Genomic DNA, 22,353 nt, shown 5'->3' on the forward strand with positions numbered 1-22,353 from the left:
TTTTGGCTGGAATATCCTTTTTAAAAATAATAATTCATCATCAAATTTTGGATGGGCTGTAATTGAAAACAGAATTCGCACATTATTTATCCATAACGTAAGGTATAACCTACAAGTTACATTTTTACTAAAAGTAGTAGTACTGAGTGCAGGGCAACCTTTAAAATCTCCAGGACCAAAATGTGCCACACACCTGGCTGCCCAGATCACAACATGCCAGCTCTGAATTATTAAAACTAAATTTTGTAAAGGATCCTCAAATGTATCATTCTGCCCAGGAGGTGGTGGTAATGAAGGGTGACCAAATACAAACATCTTTTTCAAAATAATATTTTCTAGTTCAAATCTGAGGCAAATTCTGAGGAAGGGGAAGGTTTCTTCCCGAAACGTCACAAATAAAAAGTTAAGAGCGAGTGCTGGGTATACTTAGACATTTTCTCCATGTGAGTGCACTTTTTAGGGAATACTTACATGGCTTAAAATTTCCAGTGGTCCAGGACAACTTAGAGATTTGACTTTACCCTATCTTTAACATTGAGTGGACTACTAACTTTTTGCCTCTGGGCAAGTAGCTTTTAACCCCTGACTATTAAACCATAATAAGATCTATAATTATGTATCTATATATCTATTACCCCCCAATAAAATGTGCATGAAGATAGACTTAAAAGAACAAAAAATGACTAAAAAAAAACTAATAGGATATCAATAAAAATTTATTACATTTTTATAAAATGAATACAGATAAAACACTGAACAAAAAAATGGTTTTGGCAGAGTGATTTTCCTACCACAAAGTGACAGTTTATTGCATGTGAAAGATTTAATTACATTACCAAATGCAAAGTAAAGTTGGCAAACTTATTGGGGCACAAGAGCAAGTTGTACCCAGCTTATGCTCACTGCACCAGGCAGCAGTAATGCTGACAGTTTGTTCGTTTTGTAAAGGAAGAATGTGCAGTGGGGTCTGGTTTAATATAAATATCATGTGAAAATATTCCATCTTTGTATCAACAAAACCCACAGTCAAGACAGCACGTTGCTTTATTTCCTTTTTCCTTTTGCAGGCTTTGCAAATAAAGAAGGGTCTATCTGATCTCTAGAAAGGCCACGCACAGAGTACAGCCGCTCTGCTCGCTCCTGCAGTGTACCGCCACACTTCAGCCCCAGGGCCATCAGTTCCAGTTTCAGCTTCTCTAGTCCTAGGGTTTCCAATTCAGCAGCCGACTGAAACGCCAAGAGGTCAAAAGGCAAAGAGTCCTGCGGAGAGCAACAAATATAGGATCAATTATTATGCTAGTTAAAGGGATATAAAAACAGTGTTTCATTGTAATAAAGAAGCACGAAGCAGTGGGTTATAAACATCAGAAATCATTGCAATATGCATTATAAAAAAGGATTTTACCTTTAATTTATTTTTTAACGTCATTTGTGCAGGGTCCATTACTTCCAGTCACAGCCCCACAAGGGGGCTTGGGTTTGTACAAGAAGGTATATAGTTTGTCAAAGCTAGAGCAACTTGAGCTGGTTTACAAATGCTAGAGAAAAAGGAAGTCAGTTCTTGTCCATGCTCAGAAGAGGCAGAATGCAACTTACTTTCTCAGCATGTCAGCATTTTTATCTAGCAGCAGACAGTGGGTATTTGTAAGTACTTGTTTCACAAGAAAACAAGTTGTTTGCTGTTTAATACAATCTGTTTATTTTATGTTTAACATTTTTTAATTATTTATGTTTTTTACTAAAGGAGCACAGTTTCATATCCCTTTAAGTTTTAGGATTTTAATATTGACATTAAAAAATACTTTATTGACTGTCAGTAAATCTGAATTTGTCAAACTCAATATACACAAAACATTGGGGAAGGCACAACTATATAGTAGCAATAGTCCAAGAAAACTAAATTCAAATGACACTGGTTGCTTCTGACACTCTCCTCGGCCCACCAAACGCATGCAACTAAGAATTACTCCTGTTTCAGTTCTGGAGTGACAATACAGTCAATACAAGAGGAGTAATCTGCATTTGGTGGACACTGGGAAGCACTGGCACCTTTAAAACAAGGTAAAAAAGACAAACTACACTAAGGTATTTTATTTACTGCTAAAAATACTGTGACCTTTAATGATGCATTAAATATAATTATGAACTTGTGTCTTTTAAAACATTTATTTATTTTGCGTTTTTATGAAGCCATTTACTTTTTTTCATTTAAAATGGTAAATTTATGCAGTAAAGCAGCATGTGAAATCTGACATATGCACCCAGAAGTACTAATGTAGTACATAGAAAATCAGATACTAACTGGATTCACTTTGTTTCTCATACTGAGCTATGCTACAATTTAATGTGGCAGATTTATAAATCATGTCACAAGGCTGAAGCTCTACAAACCTCATCTGTGAGAATATCTTAATAAACATTGGTTTACACAGTTGCCTATTTTATAACATCTTAAAGGAACATTAAATACTAAATAAATGCTAGATAGAGTGAAGCATTCAAAGAAAAGGATTAGTCTGAGAATAAAATGTGATGTATTTTTTAGTTTCATTAGTTGTTTAAATGACAATTAGTGTAAAGATTTAATGTCTATAAAACAATGGGAGCTGCCATGTTGTAGCTAAATGGAATTACAGAAAAAAAGGGGACAAAATAAGTATATAGTAGAGTTTTTTTTATATATATACGACTTATTTTATATTACCATCTCAAAGTGTTTAAAGTCCCTTTAAATATACATATATTGTAAGCAACATATGTTAGGTCATACATATAAACACCCAAACATATTAAAACATTTCAAATTAAAAACGATTAAATACATTAGATTTGCATACTCAACCAGTGCATAATAAAAAGACAATGCAAAAGCAGTTAGTCTGTTTTAAATAAGCAGTAGAATTTTTTTTTTTTAAACAAATTTAAAAAAATATGGCAACATCTGAAGAACCAAAAATAATTAATATTCTCCACTATAAAAACTACAAACATTAGATCACAGCAATCAATAAAAGTAACGTTTTCTTACTGCATTCTGTGTGTGCTGCTGGTGTTCTGTTTCAAGGTTCTTTTTCTCACGTTCTGTATTTTCAGGTAATTTATCATCAGAAGTGGAATTTTCTTGCCCAGCATCAGAGACAGATTTTGAGTCCGGCTCTTCAGCTTCCAGGGTGGTTTCAGTTGCTTTTTCCTCAGAGATTTGCGGCTCTTCTTGTGAAGTGCCGTTTTGCAGGTTTGCAGCAGCACTCTGCTGGTCCAGGATTTCTAACTTTGACAAATGTTGATTTTTTTCTGATCCATCAGAATCACTCTGGCTGTCATGGCTGTGTAAACTTGGACTTGACTGTTTGCACGATTGTCCGCTCATTGACGAAGAACAAGGAGATTCATCAGAGTCACTACCGCTGTCGGAAGAGGGTTCTATTCCTTCCACACCAGTCCTAAAGGGGAAAAAAAAATCATAATATCAAAACCACATAAGCTATTTAAATTTATATGGAATATGAAATATATCTAAAACAGAGGCTAATCAAGTAGACTGCAGTATGTAGAAGGCACAGGGTTCTGCCTTTGCACTCCAGCCGCTCTGGGAGGAAAAGTAGGCAATATAAACCTTTAGTGTGTGTGGTCCTCATTTTAAAACATTGAGGGCTAGATTACAAGGAGCGCTACTGTTAGAGCGTCAGCGATAACAGATTTTTTTTTAAGCACTCTCCATTGAAGTCTATGGGATGAATGCTTTAACGCAGTCATAATATCCGAAATCTTGAAGATAGCGCATGCCTTGTTTTTCTCGCACAAAATAATGTAATCTTGTAATCTAGCCCAATGCGTTTCTGCAGATGCACCGTGCACACTTGCATAAGTGATACACTGCATTCCTGTATATATCTATAGGAGTTTAAAGTAAGCCACACTATCAGGGTGAGGGTAAATGGAGCAGTTTTTGGAGTGTTTTGTTAAGTGTTTTATCAGAGTTGAACATTTGATTAAGAATAGTAAATGGTGTACCATTTATTAGGATGTTTATTTATACTTATATAAGCTATGAATCGTGTTCAATACTGCACCTGTACACTAGAGGGAGTAAAAGGTGATATGTGATATGATTGGTAGATCTTGTGAATGCATGTGTAAAAATTACAGCATTTCCTGTTACTGATCAGGCATGATTAATGATTGAATATCTGAAATATAGCTTGATTTTATGTTGGTGACCAGTTTGTGTAATAAAGGTCTTTTAACCTAAAGAAGTGTTCTTGTTAACTGAAGCAGTGTCAGGATAACGTGTAAATTAATATCCTCAAAGGCCAAAACACTAATCCAATAATTTACCAAAAGCATTTCTTTTTGCCAGAGGCTGCTTTGCCACTTTCCAGATCCTTCCTGCGCTTCCGGCTGTCACACATTTCTGGTGAAACCACTGAGCTTGAGGAGGCTTGTATGCCTATATTTTAAAACAAAAACACAACGCTTTTTATTTTGCACTTTATTAGAGTAGGTAAAACAAACTGGACACCTAGTGATCATAGTAGGAACAATCACATTATTATTTTATTTATTTATTTAACATGCAAGATGAAGTAAACTGAGAAAAATCAACAGCTGTTGGTGCTCATAACTACAGTAACTTTAATGACTATGAAAATGATGCAACAATTCATTACTTCCTATTCTGCAATTGCAGCATAAAAACAAAAGTTGCACAATGTATTATTGCAAAAGCAGTGAGTGTGAAAAAACAAAGCGTACAAAACATTCTAACTACTTATAATGCATTAAAGGGACACTGAACCCAATTTTTTTTCTTTCAGGATTCAGAGAGAGCAGCAATTTTAAGCAACTTTCTTATTTACTCCTATTATCACATTTTCTTTGTTCTCTTGCTATCTTTATTTGAAAAAGGCATCTAAGCTTTTTATGTTCAGTACTCTGGACAGCACTTTATTGGTGGATTAATTTATCCACCAATCAGTAAGAACCACCCAGGTTGTTCACCAAAAATGGGCCGGCATCTAAACTTACATTCTTGCATTTCAAATAAAGATACCAAAAGAACAAAGACAATTTGATAATAGGAGTAAATTAGAGAGTTGCTTAAAATGTAATGCTCTATCTGAATCACAAAATAAAAAAAATTGGGTTCAGTGTCCCTTTAAATGTACACAAAATCTATTGCTATTGTTTGCCGTCATTGTCCGTCTCTTTTTCTAAACAAATAGTTCAACAAGCTCATGTTTAGTTTGGTTACAACACGTCACCCTCAATAAAGGCTTTGGGTACACTGTGCTTGAATAAGAAATCAAGCGTTAGTAGCTTGTTGTTTTCTAATAACCAGATTAGATATTATAACATCAATATGGAAATTATTACCTTAATCACAATATAGAACATATTATGGTGAGATAATAGGATTGTTTGCTACTCTGCTATAAGTAAGGCTGCCCAAAAATTCACCCCACTTCTACAAACTGTACGTTTGTAACTTTCTGACTAAGTGACACCCACAATTGCTTTTGCTCATCCCATGTTTGCTTGATATTATCGTACAGTACAAAACTAGTACTCATTTGCAAAACAGTTCATCCCGGAGTGACCTTCAAGCAGCTGACAGTTGGGGAAGAGTTTCTTACATTTATTAACATCCCTGTCCTCTCTGGGGCATGCAAGAGATTTGTTACTGTGTCTGTACGTAGATTTGCCGCCCTTGAGCAAGCATAAGCCGTACAATTCTGCTAATTTAAAAAGGGACAGTAAACACCTTGTAATTTAACACTTTTTCTGCAGTCTTTTACTAGATTAACATAAGAGTCTGAATATTACTAGAACAAAATGCCTCGTTTGCAGCAATTGTTTTTCACCACCACTTTCCTTATTTAGAGGAGCCAATCAGGCCTTGAATCAGGCGCTTTGCCACTGTCATTGTGTTAACACAATTTTTGTTTGGCTTCATCAGGAGAGATAAGAAATAAAATGCAAATTAGGGACAGATATGTAGCAAGATAACTTTGTGGTGAAGCCTGTCACATACGCTCTCAGGTTTCAGGACTGGTCATCCACAATCTAAAAGATTTTACTGTCTTTTTTTTTTTTTTCCAACAAGATTTTATTGAAATATATCTCCAAGACGATACGACAAGATAAACATTATACAACAGTGAGGTATTCGTAAACAGTATTAGCCTAATAGGCCGGAAGGTCCAAAGTTATAAAGTAGTAAATAACATTTGTGTAAGACAATGTGAGCGACAAGATATAAATCTGCAGTCTTTGTTGTCGCAAGTCCAAAATCAAATAAAAATCACGTCATATCCTCAGGCGTCTGCCAAGGTTTCTTCTATATTTTTTTTTTTTTTTTTTTTAGTTTTAAACACAGAAGTAACCATTTTACTATATACATGAGAGGGAGAAAGAGAGAGAGAGGAAAAAAAACAAAATACACCAAGGGAGGGAGGGGGCAAGGTAAAATGAGGGGGTCAGAATTGGCCATAACTGCTAGCGGAGGGCAGATTTACTGTCCTTTTAAAGTTGAAGTGATCAGAAGTGTATACAGAGGTATATTTCTGTAAAGACCATCAGTTTCTGAATTTAAGTTAAGCTATGGCGCAAATACAAAAGGACAGCGACCATGGTTACCTTTGATCACAGAGTCCTCCAGGCGCTCAGACATATCGTGGCATTGCTTATGGTACTCAGGGTCAGTGAAGTAGTGCTTTGGCTCTGCCAGCTTCCTCTGTAGCCTTTCTATTCGCCGCTGTTCTTTTTCTGCTTCCCGCTCCGCTTGCTTCTTTATCCATTCCGCCATGCTGTGAAATAAACATATTACTGCGCTGAACTGAAATGCAGCTTACAAGTACAAAGTCAAGTACTACAGGGCTAATCAGAACCGTAACCACTCAACATATAACTACAAGGTTTATTATATAACTAGAGACATGATAAGTAGACGTGCATTCAACTATTTCAGGCGATCCTAATGCTGAAAATGGAGGCCGCAAGCCACATTTGGCAATTTTCAGAGCCGGATTTCTTCTTGTGAAAGTGCAACACACTAAAAACTGGATTAGCAGAGATCTTAGTGAGTTGCCCTCAAGACATACATACATATACACACACATACATATACACACACACGATTTATCCTTTTATATTACCATCTCGAAGTGTTTAATGTCCCTTTGACCTATTTTCTAATTTGTTACCTAAGATCCCACTTCTTCTCTCAAACACTCCCTGTGTACATCTTTTAGCATGTAAGCTCACAAGCCAAACATGTCTCATAGAGCAACTCACCCCATTTTTTTATTCAATTGTTCTTTGCTTTTACTCTATGCACTTAATATCTGTTGAATATGTAGTGAACTTATAAAGAACAGAAATTGAGGTAAATGACGTAAGTGCACAGGTTTGAAATTCAAATTTTAAAAATGATGGTAAATCCTTAATTTTTTTTTTTCAATGAGGTGAAGTTTCCACCTCTTAGCCAATAGCTGCGCTAGCATACTGCCATATGGCTAGCACTCATGAAAATCATTGTTACAAAATCAGCACCAAGAGGTGGGAATATAAAAATATAGCTAAAAATGAATCATATTGAATTTGGAAGTTACAAACACATTCATCCCTAGGTATGAACTTGGAATAACTATATGATGGGACAGACTGTACAAAGTTCAAATATGTGTTTTTATGTATTGTTCTTAACCTGTGTTTTTTACCGTAAGGGTTTAAGTTTCTCTAATTATAAATTGTGATACAACTGTGCTTGACATTAGTCTATAATTAAATGCCACTAGACGTTGCAAAACATGCGAGACTTCTGTTTTTGTGCCTTCCTTAATGGATTACTGTTGTGCTTTTGCGGTTTGGGTTCACCCTTTTGGTGTGCTCTTCCATGGAGGAATCTGCACCTCAGTATATTGGAACTAGCCTGCGGAAGCACACTCATGGTGAAAGCTTCTTTGAAATACAAATCTGTCACTAATCTTTACAGGGATGTAATCAGAAAGAATATAAGAGGCAGAACTTTACTTACGCTTTCTCATGATTCACATCCCTAAGTCGTCTTCCACTAAGGTCTCGACAAGCCTCTCTGTTGGTGGTTTTTTCAATCTGAGCACCAAGTGCCCGGAGCATAGAGCCAAATCCTGCAAAGCAAACAGATCATCAGTTACTGCAAATCTCATTTTCTTTCTGAAAAGCTACAAATGGAGATTGGATATTACAATAAAGTTTTTCAGAATAGCAATACAAAGATATATTTTTATTCAGAAAAGGCATACTGTATGTATATCCTGAAGATATCTTAAAGGAGAACTGTAATGGTAGGCTCAAAGTTGCTCAGGAGCATGCACTTGACTTTAACACTCTACGGCAGCAGAGTTAATGTTCAAAACATTATACATTGTTACAAACACTGCTAATTTGATTAGCAGTGGTTTCCATTCGGGACCAGCAGTGCTCTGCGGGTCCCAAGCTGTACTTCTGTGTGTGTGTGTGTGTGTAACCCCTTTGCTGGGGTTAAAACACACAGTAGCGTAGGGTACATTTTCTTAAAATGACATACTCTAATAAATTAGATCATGTCATTGTTCGACAATTATGGCCCTTGAACGATTGAGCCAAATAGATAGACATGTGCATTTGGATCCTTTGTTAGCTGTTGAATGCGGAAGGAGACGACCGATCATGGCATTTGCCACTTTTCGGAGCCGGTATTATTCTTGTGAAATTTTAAACACAAGGTGGTCTGTGCAAATCCAGATCTTAGTGTGCTGAACTTTTACAAGAATAAATCTGGCTCAGAAAAGAGCCGAATGCCACAAGCATTTTGTGCAAATTGAGCTGTAAACATTTTACTAACCTCCTTTTCCACCACGGAGCCGAGGCTCAAGACTGTAAGTGGCTCCATTCTGCAGTTCCTCTTCTGAGCTAACCAGGCGTCCATTACACTTCACATAAACATCCAAAAATGGTATTCCCTAAGGGTGAGAAAAAGTGCATAAGCCAAGAGTCATGGAAACGTAATATGTAACCAGTGATGAGGACTTATAATATAACCCCGGCTAAAATGACACTAGTTTGTTTTCACTTTTTCATACAGTAAATGTATGGTACAGTTTGTGTTATTCTAGTGGTATTGAAAAGGAAATGGTTTGTCAGAGCATTTTATTACTGCAGCACCAATCCCTTAAATAGCTATAGGCAAGATTCAATAAGTTCTGCTGCAGGAATGAAAGTCTGAAATTTTGACTGAAACTATACGACATTGTGAAAAAAAAAAAAAAGGTTTGACTAAAAAAGTGAAATAGTGAAGTGTTATTTGTTTTTACAATACTCTTTATCACACAGTTACAAAACAAATGTAGTATTTTTTCCAAGTGTGCTTCTGTCTATTGTCTACTTGGTCCATCGTATACAATGGAGTTCTCTAGTGCGATACTTCTGGCCCTATTCTCTAAAGCCCTCGGGTGTGTTGAGTTTCTATACGATGTCTAATCAGTACAGTATAACAAGGCCTCTAAGGAATCGTTAAAAAGGCAACTTTTACCATGCGAACTGTATCTCAAAGGTGAATAAACTAATATGCTTTATGTTCAGGAGAGTCACTTATCTCTATGCTGGCAAGTTTTTGAGAATCAAGCTCTTTGTCATGAATTTTATGGGGAGACACCTCCAAAGCTTTTCAGATAGCAACTACAGACAGTATGGCTGCATGGAGCATGACGAAAAAACAGTATTTCCTACTTGAATAAACATTTCTGGGAAAATGTTGCAGATGTGAATATAAATAAATGTTATTTCATATAAATTGCCTAGTTTTGAAGAGAGATGACGGTGATGTACGTCTCACATGAGTTTGACAATCGGCTTGATTTTAATTACAAGGGATTAAACACAAATTTACAGTACCACTCAAGAGTTGCAATGCACTGCTATAACTGAACAGAACACAGTCAGTGAGCCAATCAGGAGTGATATACACATGTAACTATCAATCACCAACTGTGCCCTGTTAGGTCCATCTCAGAGGAAAAAAGAGTAACTGTTTTAATGCCTTTAGTGGGGAATAAGCATATACTTACCAGGGGTAATTTGTCTAATAATAAAACCCTCACTCTGACAAATATCAGTATTTTAATAATGCATTAACATATCCTTTTAATGTCAGAAGTTGATTGTACAATAGGACTATCATTTTATAATCTAATTTATAACTGCTGTCCCTTGTCTCCAGGGATCTTCCTTATTTCTCAAAAAAAAAAAAGTTTAGTCTCCCAAGATCCCCTATTTTTTTTTTTTTTTAACATGTAAAACCTTAATTTTAATCATTTAATATTGTACTCTTGTATTACTTAGTTCATAATTTTGATGTATCTGACAGTTTAATGTCTACTCACACTGTGCTTTAAATGAGAAATAGAATTAACCGATTCGCAGAAAGTTGCTGAATGTATTAAGCTAGACTGTGTAAATGAAGCGCACAAAGGTGGCGTGCACGTCTGAAGGCATTCACCCCAAAAGTCACAAGCTTGCTGTTTTTATGTGGTGTAAATAATGACAGTACAAGGCATTCATGTACAGAAGCCATGATCTTAGCAGAGAAAAAACAGTAAAAAGGAAATGCAAAACAGGAAATAAGTGCAATAGAAATAAATTATAGAGATGCATATAAACTAAACATAACACCCATAACATCTCCCTCTTTTAGTGTTAATAAATCAACATTCTACAGGTCAAGTCTCTTGGGCGGCTGTGAATGTCTGCCACTACGGGTGAAGACTGGCCCCCCTTGTACAAAGTTTCTTAGTCCTCTCTGAGGTTACTGGGCTCTTCTCAATACTTGCTGGCATGCTCTGTGCTTGACTGCCATGAGGTATACCTACTTGCTCAGGACTGTCATTAATATTAGTCTGTGGCATCACCTCTGTACATTCCTTACTGCCAGTGGGTGAGTGTGACCATATAGTATCAGATGAGTCTGGTCTGTCAACTGGATATTGAGAATCAGGCTGCTCAGCCACTCGCAGATCCACACAATTGCGGCGATAGAGGGTTCCTTCAATGTCCACAAGATAGGAGCGTGGTGCAACTTTCTGCAGACCGGTACCCATTCTCCAATGACTTGTTCGATCTGCAGACAGCGGTTTAATATGGATTCATTCCGCAATATTCAATTTAGGCAAATCTTTGGCAGATGTGTCATATCGTGCCTTGAACATCTGCCTTTTAAGTCGTAACTTTTCTGGTATACCATGTATCACAGAGGGTTCAAGTAGCTTGTTGGCAACTGGTAAGGAGGTCTTTAATCTCCTTGACAGTCTCTGTGCCAGACTACTATCCATGCCCTCGGTTGGAGTGTTTCTCCAATGTAAGATGGCCTTCCACGGGTCTTTACCATCACTTTGTGCTTTCTTGCATACATTTTTAACAATCTTCACAGCATATTCAGCTTTGCTGTTAGCCTGTGGATTACGTGGTGAAGAAGTCACATGCTCAAACTCCCATTCAGTGGCAAATTTCCTGAATTGTAAGCTTGCGAACTGAGGGCCGTTATCGGAGATCACTTTATCTGGTTGTCCATGACGCGCAAACTGAGCCTTTCACCTCTTAACTGTAGTTTCAGAGGATAAGTCAGGAAGAAGTTAAATTTCCCAGAAGTCTGAATAATGATTGACTAATATCAAATACTCTTTTCCTGCGTAGTTGAATAAGTCTATACTCACGATCTGGACGTGTAGGTATCTCATGTGACATCATGGTTTTTTTTGTTGTTGCAAATGTGCATATTCATTGCAAGTGGGACACTTGCTGACAAAGTCTTTGATTTCACCTTGTATGTTGGGCCAGTAAAGAGTACGCCTCACCCCCAATGTGACTTGAGTGTATGCATAAAAACATCTCTGCTCTAAGTGACTTTGGTATTATGACTCTTGGACCTTTGTATAAGATACCATTTTGTACGCTGATCTCATCTCTGAAGGACCAATATTCCTTCACAATTGCAGGTGCTGCATCCATTTCATCCAGCCACCCACTCAGAACAATAGACTTCAGTGCTTGTAAAGTTGCATCTCTGTGTGCTGTATGAGCTGATTTAGCCGCTGATCCGTGACATTTAGCAATGAAAGTTTGTTCCTGTTGCAGCAAACAAGCTGTATGATGCTCATGCTCACCTCTGGGTGTCACATGATCCGTTGTAGCTCTGCTCAGGGCATCACTGATGTACATTTCACATCCTGGCTTGTAGACAACATTGAGGTTGTAATGCTGCAATGTAAGCATCATGCTCTGCAAACACTTGGGAGCACATAAAAGGGGCTTTTTGAATATGGCTATTATCGGTTTGTGATCAGTTTCAGCTCCGATTGTATCCCGGCCATAAAGATAATGATGAAAATGCTGGCAAGCAAACAATGTTTAAAGGGACATTGAACACTGCCCACAACATTAATCTATGTTGAAAAAATAAAAATAAAGATCAAGCTGCACCGTGCCCCCTTTCTCTTACTTCCTGCCTTCACTGTTGAATCCTCTACGATCACTTCCAAATTGGTGTCCTAACATGGCTTCCTAACTCCCCCCACCGTGACGTATTCACCTTTTTCAAACCAGCAGCCAATGATAGCCCATTCCTCGGACTGCAATCCAAGCGCGTTCACGGCCGTTAGCGCATGCGCGATACACTAGGAACACTAAAAGCGGAACCATAATAAGCCAATTTGTTTCCGTTCCGCTTATATTACGCATAGTACTCTGAAACAAATTGGCTTATTATGGTTCCGCTTTTAGTGTTCCTAGTGTATCGCGCATGCGCTAACGGCCGTGAATGCACTTTGCATTGAAGTAGGAGAGATGGGATATCACTGGCAGCAAGTTTGAAGAAGAAGCTCTATACGTCACGGTGGGGGGGAGTTAAGCAGCCATATTAGGACACCATATTAGGACACCAATTTGGAAGTAATCGTAGAGGATTCAACAGTGAAGGCAGGAATTAAGAGAAAGGGGGCACGGTGCACCTTGATCTTTATTTTTAGTTTTTCAACATAGATTAATGTTGTGGGCAGTGTTGAATGTCCCTTTAAACATTCCTTTTCAATTTGAGCATAATTCTGCTCGACTGACGAGAGCTCTGGACGCATATGCAACTGGCTGACCTTCTTGCAATAGACCACATCCTAAGCCATTTTTGCTTCAGTCACTCCGTATTGTGACAGGGTTTTCGCACAAAAGTCACAAGCATTTTACGCAAAGGTGACAAGCACAGGCGAGTGTACGTGGTTTTCTACTGGTTTACAATACACAAATTACAGGTGACGTTGATTTGTTGCACTTCTGTTTATACAAGTTTGACCATATGCATTGACTAGTTTAGACACCCGAGGTGTAATTTTTAAAAGCTTCTAGAAAGTGAGAATAGAAATATCACATGTGAACTTCTATCTATATTCCTCACTAGAATCCTAGAAACAAACCAAACAACAAGAAAGTATCCCGCAACTTTCTAGCACCTATTATCCCTCGGTGGTTGAGATTTTACCTAACTCGGTATAGATAACATGTATGTCCCTAAGCTCTTATAATACGTTATGTTATGTCTGACTTAAAGGACAGCGCATTCATACAAACCGTACTAATATATTGGTGCCCAACACTTACCAATCCCGCCGGAAGCAGCAGTTCCTGAACCACGGCTCCCAGTGGCCGCTCATACAAACAAACCCTGCCGGTAACAGCATCCCGCACCCACACAATCACCGCCATTGCCTCCTAGATCAGAGTAATTCTAAACACCGTCAGCTGAGGAGGCGTGTCATTACGTCATGTAAAATAAAACCAACGTCTCGTTGCGCAAGACGACGGAAGGTGCCATATTTGTATTGGGAATGTTGTATGTCCGTTCCAAGGTAAATTAACAAAAAGATACGTGTACATTAATAATTAGTGACAAAGTGTAACCTTTGTCCTGCCCAAGTAATTTACGTTCGCTAACTAATTGTAAATAGTTTGCAATTAATGTTATGAATTTTGCCCATGTCAAAGATGGCCGACATTGCAAAAAAGTATATTTTGAGTACGTTATACTATTATCTGGCTGGGAATGACGTGACTAATGCTCTAAAGTTTACTAGCTTTTTTATAGTTATACTATTTATAGGTCTGTAGATAGAAGAGAGCACTTATACAGCTCAAAAGAAGCACGGAATAATGGGATCACCACTTCTATATACATCAACACATTAAAGAAAAAAACTCATGTTACTTAGAACTTTCTTTGGAGACCGAACCGAACCCATCTGAAGTCACTTAGTTATTCAAAACCTAATAGGTATTTGCTTGTTAACGGAAAACAAAGTAAAACAATGAAAACTAAGCTTTCTGTTACTTAGTGGACACTACCAAAGTTATGATCCCAGACCCCGCTCCCAACTGTCCCTATGAGAGACATAATCCCTCCTTCTGAGGTCTGTCCCACTGTCCTGTTTAGACAGCCAGCTGCCATATGTCCTGATTTTGCAGAATTTTCTTTAGCTCTGCCCATAGTCTACCCAGACATGCCCACAAACTGCCCAGACACACCCACTGACCACCATGACCATTATCCTGTCCCCTTCCACCTGTGACCATGGCTGCCACTCCATAAAATAGTGGTGGTCCCCTCAACCTCTCGAGTCCCTAACCTAGCCATAAATCTTGGTAAGGTATGGAACCCTATCTTGGGTATAGAACCCCTCAGGAGCCTCCTGAATGTACTGCCCCCTATTCATTCTCATAGCTGATAAAGGCATATAAATTCATCATCACAAATATCTGTCTTATAAAAACTAAGCTTTGTGTCACTTAGTGACAACTACCTTAGGATACCCCAGACTGAGTAGAATCAAGTGACTTCAAAGTTAAGACCCTATCTTGAGGGAAAGACCAATCGGGAACCCCCTGAATGCACTGCCCCTATCCACTCTCATTGGTGATAATGGCAAATACATACATCATATAAACATCTGCCCAACAAAAACTAAAAGCTTTGTGTCAGTTAGGATCCTAACTTCATTTCATTGGATTCTGCCCAGTATGGGGTATCATTGGGTAATAGTCACTATGTGACACACAGATTAGTTTTTATAGGACAGATGTTTATATGATTGATATATTTGCCATTATTACATGTGGTTGTGGTTTGGGGTAGTGCATTTAAAGGTCTCCTGAGGGGTCTTATCCCCAAGATAGGGTCACTGGATTCTTCTCAGTCATGGATATCATTGGGTAGTAGTCACTAAGTGACACAAAGCTTAGTTTTTACGTTTTGCAAATTCCCATTAGGTATTGAATAATGAGTGTCTAACTTCGGGTTAGTTTGAAACAGGACCTTTATTTGTTAGGGACATCTGAGGGTCCAACACATTTGAGAAAGGTAACTTTCAAACTTCCCAAGGCTCCTAGTTATATGACATGACTTACAGCCTGGGAGCTAGTCTTACTTTTCTTGTTTTGAACCCCTGTACAGTGAAGAAATTAAAGTATGGTTTTAAGAGTTATAAGATGCTTGAAAATGTTGTTTATTATGCTTTATGTTCTGATACATCACATGACCTTAATCCGTTTGTATTTGCCCTCTAAAATAAGCCTCTAATTATAAATGGAATGGACAATAAGGGTCATGTTAAATATTAAAAAATCTATTATAATAAAACTACAAATTTTGTTGAAAATATATATTTTTCCCATGAGACCTCTACTTTTAAATTATATACTATGAATTCGCTTGCTATTACGAATACTCCCGTGGGCATTTGTTTTGGAAAATCGAATTATGATAAGAACAAAATTACATTAAAATTCAGTAATCAAATTTTATTTCCGGTTTTTCAAAAGTTGCTTTCATTTTCCAATGTTGATAATTAGAATGAATATCCACATTCAAATTTTCAAATGTAACATTCGATTTAACAAACACTATTCAGAAGTTCTATAGTTCATGTTGTAGGGAATTAAGTGAAATGATACAAAATAGATAGAAATATATTAATTCAACATTTTCTATTTCAAATATTGCATAATTCAAATATTACATTTTATGAGAACATTAGAAATACTTTTACAAATATATTGATTCAAATGTTTCTATTTTTAATATTGCATAATTTTAATATTGCATTTAAAGAGAGCATTATACATAATATTGGAAATATATTGATTCAATATTTTTTAAATTCAAATATTGCATAATTTGATTCGAATTATGCAATAATTGAATTAGAAAAATTTGAATCGTTGTTTTGACTTCCGGTGGGCGGGCTGAGGTAGAGAGCGCAAAGTGTTACTGCTCCAACCTCCGCATCACAAATGCCGCATAGCAGACCCTAGGCCCAAGCAAGCCGGGACAAACCACGCTGCCTGTCTCCGGTAAGCCGAGGAAGAAGAGGGCAGGACTGAGAGGTCAGTGCATACGGCACTGTCGAAAAGCGGCTGGGAAGCGCTTAGGGAGCAAGCAGCAAGATGGAGACATCAGTGCGAGAGTGAGTCTCTCCCCGGAAAGGCATAACCCGTAATAGCAGGTGTCGTAACGGATACCCCGTTCTCTGCTCCATACAAAGTTGCCAGCCTGGTTTTCTGCTGTCGTGGAAGGGAAAGACAATGCAAGCTATCGCAGTTACTTAAAGAGTCCTGAAACCAACGAAAAGATAAGTGTTCTGGCCTCTGTTTATTTACTCTATGCTGAATGACTGGTAGAGGGCTTTTGCTGCATATATGCTTTTGCTTATAAGTCTGGGGTAGGTGTGAATGGGAATTTAGAACTGAGAAATACGGCTATTTAAGCACTATCCCTGTGAAGATGCTTGCAATCCTACCTGTCTAAAATCACTGCAAACGCTGCATAAGCAAGATACTTTAAAAAAAAAAGAGGCTTTGAAAGTACAGAATGGAATAGTGATGTGTGACTTTCTATGGAAAAAGAGGGTGTGTGGGAATCACTAAATACGGAACTATTACATGATTTGTAAGTCTGGGGAAAGGGAGGAATAGCGCTCCAAGCAGACATATTAGTACCCCAGTGAAGATGTCTGTAATAAGGGAGACAATATGCCCTCTTTTTTTAATGCAGCGAAGGATAAGAGTCTGATATAAAGCTTGATACAAAGTCATTTGGAAACCTTAATCTGAGCCTTATCTGGCTGGTTTAAAAGACTGGTTCATGTTTGAAAGATCTCTGCTGATATTAAAAGACAGAGTGATTCCAACAGAAGCTATCTCTGAAGGAAGATGTTTGTGATCACTCAGTGAACAGGAGCTGGTTAAGCATGTTTTTATGATTGGATGGAGTTGTTTTTCAAGGGCCCTATAGTCTAATCAGTAAAAGAAGCAAGAGCTCTGAGATCTTCCTGGGAATTACATGTAACTGGCATTTTTTTTTCTTTTTCCTTCATTCTCTGGGATACAATAGAAAATAAATCCACAGGGACTTGAAAAGCCCTAGCATTTTTGCAATTGGCTATACTATAACTGAGCCATTAAGTAAACGGGAACACATCCTTTTTTTGCACCCAGGTCACTCAATTTTTTTTTCTTTATTTTTTCTCTCTTCTCAACTCAATAGGAGATATCTCCCTTACACTGCTACACTTCTCACCCCTGTATTTTCTGTGTGTGATTTTCTTGAATAATACACAATCTCACCTTTTTTTTATTTTTTACACACACACACATTACTTGCACTATTTTTCTTTTTCCTAGTAACACATGGAGAAATATGTTCACAATTTGAAAGACAAATCTCCTATGATGGCGGCTAAAGATAGGGAGAGAAATAAAAACAAATAAAAACAAATATAGCACTGAAAGCATCACTACAGCATCAGGGGAACAGTCAGTCTCGAGCTTAGAAACTCAATAAATTGTTTCTCAAATGTCGAATTTGAAAATATAAGGAAAGACATCTCAGAGATATCTATTGATTTTAAACAATTCAATGCCAGAATGGAAGAGGCTGAGAATAGAATCTCCAATTTGGAGGATCAACTAGGTGAGAAAGAATCAACTATTGAAATGCTAGTCTCACAAACAAATAAGCTACAGGAAAGGCTAGACTCACTGGAAGATAGGGCGAGATGGAACAATATTACAATACTTGGTGTTCCAGAGAAATTTTTAAATGATGATTTAGAGAAATTAGTATCGAAAGAAATCCCAAAATGTATGCAAATGCTATTAAAGTGAATGTAAATTTTGATGCTAAAGTGCCCGATTTTTAAAAATTTGATTAAAAACTGGGGTACTTTAATTCATCAAAATTTACATTTCACTCGTGTTGTGAAAAAAACGTACCTTTTAAACTTGACAGCAGCTCCAGCTTCCTCCGGTCGTCGCAATCCATTTCTGATGTCAGAAATGATGTATAGGTCATCCTCCAATCACGGCTTCCCCCCCCGGGGGAATCAGTGTCTGATTCAATGCCGTGATTGGAAGAAGCCGGATTCCTCATTTTAGACCCAGGAAGAGGCTTTGCGACGGGTGGAGGAAGCTGGAGCTGCTGTCAAGATTAAAAGATAAGTTTTTTTTCACAACAGGAGTGAAATGTAAATTTTTATGAATTAAAGTGCCCCTGTATTTAATTGAATTTTTAAAAACCTTGCACTTTTGCATCAAAATTTACATTCACTTTAACAAGAGAAATAATAGTGGAGAGAGCCCATCGGATTGGCATCAGAACTAGGTCTTCATATAGAGTTTATCCCAGACCAGTTATAGCAAAACTTTTAAATTATCAAGATAAGGTAGAAATTATGAAGGCATATTAAAAACTGAAAGAACTCCTGGTACTTGATGACTTAAAAATATTGATATTCCAGGATTTCTCAATAGAGACAGCAACTAAGAGAAAGAGTATGTCTCAGATCTGTTGTCAAATTATTTAGAGAGGATTAAAGGCATATGTAGTTTACCCTGCCATCTTAAAGGTTGAATGTAAGGAAGGTATTAAAATATTTGGGAGTACACAAGAAGCAAAACACTTTTTGGATATGTTATCAAAAGAATAAGGACCGTGAGGTTAATGATGATATTTTACTGGGCTCCTGTATATATTACATACGTTACCTGAAAATTATGAATCTGGTTACAGTTATCTTTGTAGATCTGGAAGAATCTCAATTATGGATATGGATATCACCATACATGAGATATATATTGGCTTGTATGTATTTTGGATGAATATATTTTAGACAGTGGAAAAGATTATAATTATGGACAGAATACGCTGTAATTTTGTAGTCCCCTCCAGTTCAAAATTTGTCCCTTTTTTTTTTTTCTTCTCTCACTATTCCCCGATTCTATCCAAGCTCCTCTTCTTGGGTGTAAGAGTTTAGAAAGATGATGAGCAGCGCAGTGACATTAACATCTTGGAACGTGTTAGGCATCACCTCACCTAAAAATAAAAAGAAAAGCAATTATTAAACATTTTAAAAAACTTAATACTGATATAGCTCTTCTGCAAGAAATAAGACTAAAAGAAAAGGAAATCTGTAAATTAAAAAGTAACTCAGTTGGTGAGGTGTATGCGACGCTCTGCTCCAAGAGACAGGAAGGGGTTGCCATATTAATTAGTAAAAATTTGGAATATAAAATTCTGGAAACGGTTGTAGACGTAAACTCAAGATTTTTAATTTTGAAATTAGAAATAAAGGGCTCAATTCTGGTAAAATGCAACATCTATGGCCCGAATGAACTTGATCTGGAATTTTGGTCCAGAATTCAAGCACGATTAATAGAGTATATGGAGTATAACTTAGTAGTAGCAGAGAATTTTAATGTAACTCTTCAATTTCCGATAGATAGACAAAGTACCCAAAACAGGAGATTTGATAATAGGCTAAAAAAGGAAGGGAAATTATTTAGGAATTTGTGTAAAACTATTAAATTGCGAGATATCTGGAGATTTCAAAATCCAGACGAGAAGGCGTATACTTGCGTATCTAAGAGATTCTCTTCATTGTCGAGAATAGACATATTCTTGATCTCCGAATCGCTAATGAAAAAAGAGATAATGGCAGATATTAAAGAATTTACATTATCAGATCATGCGCCAATCACATTAAAAATATTAACAGCAGTGGGAAATCAAGGTAAAATAAATATTTGTGCATTTACAACCTGGCTTTAAACAAAATGGAGTTAATTTTTAGAGCATAACGCAGATTATTGGGACAAGATTGAAATTCTGTGGGAAACAGCAATGAATGTTCTCAGGGGAGAGACAATTACTTTTATGACCCGGTTTAAAAAAAAAATGTAAGGCCAGTGAGTTGCAGCTAGCCAACCAATTAGTAAATATGTATAATAGGTATCTTCAAGAGACATTTAAAAGTAACTGTCAAAATACATAAATGCAAAACAAGAGAGGGATGCATTCTTGTTACAACCCCTAATCTGCCACCCCCAATGTCGCCACCACTATATTAAAGTTATTAACCCCTAAACCTAAGTCTAACCCTAAACCTAACACCCACTAACTTAAATATAATTCAAATAAATCTAAATAAATATTCCTATCATTAACTATATTATTCCTATTTAAAACTAAATACTTACCTGTAAAATAAACCCTAAGCTAGCTACAATATAACTAATAGTTACATTGTAGCTAGCTTAGAGTTTATTTTTATTTTACAGGCAAGTTTGTATTTATTTTAACTAGGTAGAATAGTTATTAAATAGTTATTAACTATTTAATAACTACCTAGTTAAAATAAAGACAAATTTACCTGTAAAATAAAGCCTAACCTAAGTTACACTAACACCTAACACTACAATATAATTAAATAAATTAACTAAATTAAATACAATTACCTAAATTAAAATAAATTAGCTAAAGTACAAACCCCCCACTAAATTACAGAAAATAATAAACAAATTACAGATATTTAAACTAATTACACCTAATCTAATAGCCCTATTAAAATAAAAAAAGCCCTCCCAAAATAAAAAAAAAAAACCTAGCCTAAACTAAACTACCAATAGCCCTTAAAAGGGCCTTTTGTGGGGCATTGCCCCAAATTAATCAGCTCTTTTACCTGTAAAAGAAAATACAAACAACCCCCAACAGTAAAACCCACCACCCACACAACCAACCCCCAAATAAAATACTATCTAAAAAAAACTAAGCTCCCTATTGCCCTGAAAAGGGCATTTGGATGGGCATTGCCCTTAAAAGGGCAGTTAGCTCTTTTGCCGCCCAAACCCTAACCTAAAAATTAAACCCACCCAATACACCCTTAAAAAATACCTAACACTAACCCCCTGAAGATCGACTTACCGGGAGACGTCTTCATCCAAGCCGGGCCGAAGTCCTCAATGAAGCGGGGAGAAGTCTTCATCCAAGCCGGGCGAAGTGGTCCTCCAGACGGGCAGAAGTCTTCATCCAGACGGCATCTTCTATCTTCATCCATCTGGCGCGGAGCGGGTCCATCTTCAAGACATCCGACGCGGAGCATCCTCTTCATCCGGAGTCTTCTTACTGAATGAAGGTACCTTTAAGTGACGTCATCCAAGATGGCGTCCCTTAGATTCCGATTGGATGACTTCGAGGGACACCATCTTGGATGACGTCATTTAAAGGAACCGTCATTCGTTGGGAAGTCGTCGGCCAGGATGGATGTTCCGCGTCGGAGGTCTTCAGGATGCTGCCGCTCCGCTCCGGATAGATGAAGATAGAAGATTCCGCTTGGATGAAGACTTCAATCGGATGGAAGACCTCTTCTGCCCTGCTTGGATGAAGAATTCGGCTCGGCTGAGTGAAGACAACTCAAGGTAGGGAGATCTTCAGGGGGTTAGTGTTAGGTTTTTTTTAAGGGGGGTTTGGGTGGGTTTTAGAGTAGGGGTATGTGGGTGGTGGGTTGTAATGTCGGGGGGGGGGGTATTGTATTTTTATTTACAGGTAAAAGAGCTGATTACTTTGGGGCAATGCCCCGCAAAAAGCCCTTTTAAGGGCTGGTAAAAGAGCTGATTACTTTGTAATTTAGGATAGGGTAGGGCATTTTATTATTTTGGAGGGCTTTTTTATTTTATTAGGGGGTTTAGATTAGGTGTAATTAGTTTAAACTTCTTGTAATTTTTTTATTTTCTGTAATTTAGTGTTTTGTTTTTTTGTATTATAGTTTAGTTTATTTAATTGTATTTTAGTTTAGATAATTGTAGGTAATTTATTTAATTAGTTTAATGATAGTGTAGTGTTAGGTGTATTTGTAACTTAGGTTAGGATTTATTTTACAGGTAATTTTGTAATTATTTTAACTAGGTAGCTATTAAATAGTTAATAACTATTTAATAGCTATTGTACCTAGTTAAAATAAATACAAA

At 37.1% G+C, this 22,353-nt stretch overlaps 1 protein-coding gene across 1 annotated transcript; it reads right to left on the reverse strand.

The window, feature by feature from the left end:
* Positions 1-698: 698 nt before the first annotated feature.
* SDE2 (SDE2 telomere maintenance homolog) lies at positions 699-13,815 on the reverse strand. The gene is made up of 7 exons (XM_053712619.1): positions 13,660-13,815; positions 8,864-8,981; positions 8,036-8,147; positions 6,637-6,806; positions 4,336-4,447; positions 3,029-3,440; positions 699-1,260 (listed from the first exon to the last, which is right to left on the reverse strand). Exons 1-7 carry the CDS (start codon positions 13,762-13,764, stop codon positions 1,045-1,047), a joined length of 1,245 nt encoding a protein of 414 aa, XP_053568594.1. The 5' UTR covers positions 13,765-13,815; the 3' UTR covers positions 699-1,044.
* Between the last annotated feature and the right edge of the window lie 8,538 nt (positions 13,816-22,353).

This window comes from Bombina bombina, chromosome 4 (genome assembly GCF_027579735.1).
Source record: "Bombina bombina isolate aBomBom1 chromosome 4, aBomBom1.pri, whole genome shotgun sequence".
NCBI classification, from domain to species: Eukaryota; Metazoa; Chordata; class Amphibia; order Anura; family Bombinatoridae; genus Bombina; species Bombina bombina.